Source organism: Caenorhabditis remanei, chromosome V, assembly GCF_010183535.1.
Source record: "Caenorhabditis remanei strain PX506 chromosome V, whole genome shotgun sequence".
Lineage (NCBI taxonomy): Eukaryota > Metazoa > Nematoda > Chromadorea > Rhabditida > Rhabditidae > Caenorhabditis > Caenorhabditis remanei.
The window spans coordinates 3,919,416-3,926,450 of NC_071332.1; the positions used below are offsets into that span (position 1 = coordinate 3,919,416).

A 7,035-nucleotide genomic window follows, 5' to 3' on the forward strand; every position below is an offset into this window, starting at 1 on the left:
TGTGTAAAAATTCACTGTCTATCGGAATTTCTAAGTGTTTTAGGAAAAAATAATTTTCATGAGCTCAACACTGTCAATTCTGTCATTTAATGCATCACAAATCCGAGTTTGACACCTGCTCATTAAAAAATGGACGAGCTTGAAATTTTCACAGAATTTGAGTTTTAGAATGCTTGTTTGATCTGAAAATCGACTGAAAGTTTACTTTTACATAAGTTTGGACGGTTTCAGTCAATTTATGTCAGCTGATCGTATGGAATTTAAAAACAGCGATTTTCACAAATTTCGATTTTTCTCGTATGGCTCCAACTTCTCAAAATTTTGATACCCCTTACTTTTATGGACTTACTGAATATGGTGTTTGTACATTTCACGATTTTTGAAAATTTCGAAACATTTGATGTTTTCGAACTTTTGAGTACTGATCGTATCATTATATGGAGCAGTGTAGTTGACAACTTTTTTGTACGGACACATCCAGGGTGCTCCACCGATACTTCAAAACCGATTAAAATCGGTTAAAATATTCGTCTGTTTTTAGAAAAATAAATCGATTTTTCACCGGGGAAAAATCGGAAGAAATCGATTTTCTTCGATTGTGTTTTGAAAAAAACCATTCGGTTTCGGTTTTCATCGATTTAGAAACCGATTAAAAAACCTATTGTTAGGGACCGCAATGAACGTGGGCGGAGTTATTCATTTTCTTCTCTTGGGACGTCATGGGGAGCTTATTGAAATGTTTCAGACTTGCAAGATTCCGGGCCGGGCCGAGAAAGCTCCGGCCCGGCCCGGCCCGGTCGGCCCGGATTTGAATTTTTGAACTTTTTTCACTACAATTTTTTGTCCAAAAATTTATTTTCTGAAAATTTTTCATATTTTTCCTCAAGTATATTTTTCAAAAACCTTCGAAACCTACAAAAAATTGTTTTTAAGAAATATTTTTCAAAAAAAATCGGGAAATTTTCGAAAAAAAATTTGAATTTTTTTCAGTACTGAACTTCCGGGCCGACCGGGCCGGGCCGGGCCGGGCCCTGGAAATTTTCATTCCGGCCCGGCCCGGCCCGGCCCGGCCCGTTGCAAGTCTGAAATGTTTGACAGTCTGCCCTAAGAGCCCAGAACGCTAAAACAGAATGAAAACTTTTGACCCCTATGTAATCGAGTACGTAGAATCCGATGAACACACTTTCGTTTCACCCAAATGTTTAGTTTTCTCAGAAAACTCAAAAAACGTTTTGATTTTTTCAGAAAAATGTCACGTTGAGATCGTTGTAGGTCAGACTCGCATCGTTTTTTTACTGTTTCTAGTAGTTCTGGACATACCCTAATAGGTTTTGAAAGAAAATTCAATTTTCGTGTTGTAGAATTTTTTTGGGAGCCAGCTGAACTTCGAGGCATCACTTCAAAAAATTTACAGTGATTACCTATATATTTTTGGACATATTGTTTTCGGAAATCTCTTCAGGTATCTGGGGTCAAAATTTGGAAGCTCATTGATTTGTAAAATGTGATTTTTTCGATGTCAGAAGACAACAGATTGAAAAAGAAAATCAATTTTCCCGATAGTTCAGGTTAATGCAAGTCAGACTCGCATCGTTTCTCGACGGAATCAGAATCTACACAAAATTTCGATCTAGACCCATTTAGAAATAAAAAAATCCGTATTGTAGAACTTTAGATATTTGATGATTTATCTCGAAATATGCTGAAAACCCTTCAAAAAATTCTCCTGAATTAAAAAAAAATCACGTCAATAATATATTCTCCTATTATCATCGTCACTTTTGTGTTCGTTTAGTTCAGTGGATAACACTCGGGTGTTTTAATCAAAGGGTTTCTGGTTCGAACTTTCCTAAATTTTACAAAAATTCGACGGATTGAACGTGAAAACAGAAAATATTTTTTGCGTGGTCAGGAAAACGAAAGAATTCCTCAAGAGAATTCAGTAGAAACCATGGCTGACTAAAAGGTCCTGTAACTTCGGAGAGTGTGAATATTTTCGGGAAAAATTTTGGGAATGTACTTCCATTTACCTGAAGAACAGGTCAAGATAGAAATTTTTATGAAAAAATGAGTTTGAAAAAAATGTTGCGGTCTCTACCTATTGTTCTTCGATTTTTACCGATTTTCATCGGTTTTTTTGAAAGTTTAAGTTCTACAGTAGTTTGCCACGTTTCTATCATATTTTGCACTGTTCTCAATTTAGATTGTACGTTAAAATGGTTAATTTCTCATCTTTTTTCAATTATTCAATAAAAATAGAAAAAACGTATGAAGTTATTGAAACGTGGCAAACTACTGCAGAACTTGAACTTTCAGAAAAAAACCGATGAAAATCGGCAAAAATCGAAGATTAATCGGTTTTTTAATCGGTTTCTAAACCGATGAAAACCGAAACCGAACGGTTTTTTTTTCAAAACACAATCGAAGAAAATCGATTTTTCCGATTTTTGTTCTGTTTCAAAAGTCACGTCTATTCGGGAGTATGCATCGGTGGTTCAGTGGTAGAATGCTCGCCTGCCACGCGGGCGGCCCGGGTTCGATTCCCGGTCGATGCACCATGTTCCGACGAAATAGGGATTTTACCCTTGTCGGGATATGGAGGCAAGAACAGAACAGTAGAAAGGGAAAAACACTTTATTCAACAATAAATACTGACCAATGCGGGGCACTTGAGGCTTCGATGCCTTCGTAGGGACGGCTGGAGCGGACGACGCAATTGGCGGAGGTGGAGCCGGAGTGGAGGGGACCGTTGGATCCACTTCCATGGAGAGCTCGGTGTTCGACATTTCGAGAGGAGACGATCGGCTTGTGATTGACAAGAGTGAGATTTTCCGTTGATTCCATTTCCTTATATGCACTATAAGTAAGGCAGATTGTTATCGGAAGGTCAGATCGTTATCAGTAGGGGAACCAAGGTCACGTCTATTCTTGAGTATGCTCGAAGTTGAAGAAGTCCAAGAGAAAGGTTGAAGGGTCACGTGGAATCGATCAGTATTCTTATTGAATTGATGTAGTCTAGTGTAGACTGTTGTGTGTGAAAGAGAAGGAGTGTAGTGGCTTTGGTAATCTTGCAAGGTCGTGGATTGGTGTTCCACTAATTCCGCGACACGGTTTTTGTTTTTGAAAAACCGGTTGAATTTAATCGGTTGAGGAAACGATTTTCACCGGTTGAAAAAAACCGGTTTTTCTTCGATTTTACCGCCGGTGGAGCACCCTGGACACATCCTAAGCAGTTACATATCGACAAGAAAATTTCTTTTGAATGGGCCCATTTCCATGCAAAACATAGCAATTTTTGAATTGTCAACTATATAAATTCAGATCTTCTTTCGTTTTGGATAATCTATGTATGACAAAAGATACATTGTGAACCAATCAGTATTACCATGGCATACTCTCAAACTTGGACGATCTCTACTTAAAAATACAAGATATGATATCTTTTTATATATCATAATACGGATATCATATTATTTGACTCACATTATTTGACTCACACAGTCTTGCCTATAATCTTATTTTGCAAGAGTTTTTCAACCATAATTTTTTTCAAATTGACCGGATTGACCTAAAGCTTTTGGAAAACATTTATTTAAAAGTTCACAGTCTCCCAGACTCCGAGAAAGAACTGCAAGGAAACTTTTGATCTACCCTCATGAAACGAAATATTTGAGAAATTAGCAGGTCTAAAACGTTATTACTTTAATTTTTAGCGTAAAGGTCAAGGTCAGAAGAAAGAAAATTTCAGTTTTAGAATCGTTCTGAGAGCATTATCCAACCATTCAATCTAAAAAATCCTGGTTTCAGGTACTTTTTCAAGTCGAAAAGGCAATTTTTCATTTTGATTTCGGAAAAATCTACGGGATTTGTTCATTTCTCAATATTATCCAACGAATGATAGCTCAAATCGTTCTCCGGAGATTTTTACACATTTCTGTAGGACGGTTTTTTAATTTGTTCATTAGTTTTTGAGAAGTCGATCAAATTCCGAATTTCTTTCAGTTTTTTGTTATTTTCTCGAAAACTAATGAGCAAATTGAAAAACCGTCCTACAGAAATGTGTAAAAATCTCCGGAGCACGTTTTGAGCAATCATTCGTTGGATAATTTTGAGAAATGAACAAATATAGTAGATTTTTCCGATCTCAAATCAAAAAATTGCCTTTTCGAAAAATTGCCTTTTTTTCCGATCTCAAATCAAAAAATTGCCTTTTCGACCTTTTCGACCAGGATTTTTGGATTGAATGGTTGGATAATGCTCTCAGAACGATTCTAAAACTGAAATTTTCTTACTTCTGACTTTGAGCTTTACGCTAAAAATTAAAGTAATAACGTTTTAGACCTGCAAATTTCTCAAATATTTCGTTTCATGAGGGTAGATCAAAAGTTTCCTTGCAGTTCTTTCTCGGAGTCTAGACAGACAAGTCTGGGAGACTGTGAAGTTTTCGTTATTTTTAATCAACAGGTCGATTTGATGGAGAAATTACTTTGTCAATACGTAACTCTCTAGGAAGTGTCCGTACAATAAAGTTGTCAACTACAAAAGTAAAGCTCAAATTTTGATCTATATGATCCATCAAACATTTACTTTGTGGGACAATCAAAATTACTATGACACACTCTCAAAGTTGGACAATTTCCACTGAAAAGGTCAATGTTTGTAACCTTTTGACGGATACTGTAATTTAGGGCTTCCATCCAGATAGAAGTCTTACCAAAACGATGTTCTACATTTTTCTTAATATTTTCACGAATTTTGATACTGTTTTCTACAAAAATCCAAGTTTTACAGATGTCTGAAGATCAAAACTCGATATATTTTAACTACAAAACTTAGACAGCCCTGAAGATATGGGTAACAAGTAGATAGTAGTGGTCCAGTGGTCAAAAAATAAATAAGAGTGTTTTCATTAGCAAAATTAGTATAAACATCAATTACACGTTCTATTTTTGATACACCGGTCATGGAAATATAAATATGCGATTTCTCGAGTTTTCGTGATTTTCGAAAATTTAAGACTTGTGAAACATGATTTTTCACCTAGAATGTTGATTAAATATAACGAAAACGCTATAATAATATGTTTTCCCAAAGTTTCCGATCCGACCAATTTGAAAAAAGTTATGGCCCAAAAACCCTTGCGGAATAAGATTATGGCCAGCACTGTATTAGGTTGGCAAGAAAGTTTTTCCAAATTTGTCGAATCTCGGGCCGGGCTGAGATTTTCCTTGTTGAAAAAATGGTTGATGCCATTCGATCCGGCGTCTCAAAAAACCTATAATGGGAAGCTTTTTTGAAATTTTCAAATAATGTCATCTGCTCTATCACAGGTTTTCTGAGAATCAGCAGCGTCAAAATTTTAGCGTGTTTTTCGATTTTGTGGCTAGGAGCTCAAAAAAAATAAAAAGAAGGCGATTATAATCAGTTGTCGCTGACTTAGTTCTGATACTTACTAAAATCAAAATTTATCTGAGAAACAGATTTTCTCCCGCTGAAACAGCTCAATTTAGCAGACTATTCTATGTAAGACATTTCCATGATTGTTATCTACTGGTAATTTTGTAAAATTGGGAATCCGATACTGAGCACTTATCAAAAATACACTTCTGGACTTTGTGGTTCATATTAGTAATCAATCAACCACTTTGAGGGTCATTTTCCATCTACCTGGCTCGATCAGCGTGGCTCCTTGAGATATGATTTAGGCATCAGATGGGAATTATGGCTGACAGCGGAACAGACCTTGACTTTATGGAACAGAAGGGAGTTTGGATCACTTCTTCTTTCAGATCATTTCTCAAATTGTTTCTGAGATCAGCAGTTATTCCAGATTTATTTTTCTCGTTTGATTTGCAAACCCCTCAAAACATGCATAGACTGCCTTTCTCAATTCTCAATATATTCTCAACGGATGCGACAGAGCGCGACTTCCTCTGAGAAAGGAGACGGGTCCTCTTGTGCAGCCTCTTGTGTGTAGCCTCTTTCTTACACCATCTGCCACCACCGACACTCATCGATTTTCCCCTCTAGCAAGGCCATTCTCCCTCTCAACCATGCTCAATAACCTCCGTGTCGTAGAAAAACCGTCCGAGTCCAGAGACTTTATTGCTAGAATTCTGTCAGTGGATGTCTCGATAATTGTTTGGATGTTCATCATTGGAAAACAGTATCTGTTGTTTTTCATTTGCGCATATTATGCTTTTAACGTGTATGTTAGTGAGAATCCACCACTAGAAGAAATTCGATCGGTTGGCTATTATAAAAGAAAAATAAGAATCGCAATTATCGGATCAATTCTCTATATAATCTCCCATGTTATCATTTTGAATTCGCTAGATTTGAGTGGATGGGTTAGTTATTTTCAAAATTTTGAAAATATTTGATCAATTTATAACAAATTGCAGACTTATTATACCATATACTGTCTTCTCAATGTGTTTTATCCGGTATTTTATATTCGATACACGTGGAAAGTTGTGGTTTTCAGCGGATTCAATTTGAAATATGGATATGGTATTGGACCTGTCATTTTTGGGATAATCGCTATTGTGATTCTTTTTTATCAGGTTAGTGGTATGTTTGTGGATTTCAAGCTTTGAAGAAGCGTCTCTCCAAAACTAGCAAAGCTCTCAAGAAACTGTCAATTGCAAAATTATAGAGCTAGTTTTGATCTACGTTTTTGTAGTTGACAACTTTTTGATAGCTCTTCACATTTTTGAGATAACCGGCTCTAAAAATAGGTTGGCAGAGGCGGTGGAGCGACGCAGAGAAGCTAGAGTGTCTGACTGTCCGCGTCTCTCCGTTTGCGGCTGTAAGATCCATTTTTAAAGGCAAATATTTCAAAATATGTAGCCATAGCTTTGATCTACAACACTTTTAAAAATTTCATCTTTCCAGAATCCCCAAGGCGGGCAGCAAATCCATGTCTGCGCATTGCTTCATTGTATCTACGATTTCTGTCTCACTTTCAAATATTTCTGTATCGAATTACCGGGTCCTGAAGAAACTTTATTGCAACGAATTAAAACTGAATGA

General features: G+C 36.5%; 1 protein-coding gene across 1 annotated transcript; it reads left to right on the forward strand.

Moving 5' to 3' along the window:
* Nucleotides 1-6,053: 6,053 nt before the first annotated feature.
* GCK72_017113 (uncharacterized protein) lies at nucleotides 6,054-7,035 on the forward strand (the record flags this gene model as incomplete). Its single annotated transcript, XM_003089764.2, has 3 exons — nucleotides 6,054-6,350; nucleotides 6,405-6,566; nucleotides 6,898-7,035. The coding sequence occupies 3 exons, from the start codon at nucleotides 6,054-6,056 to the stop codon at nucleotides 7,033-7,035; spliced, it is 597 nt and encodes a 198-aa protein (XP_003089812.2).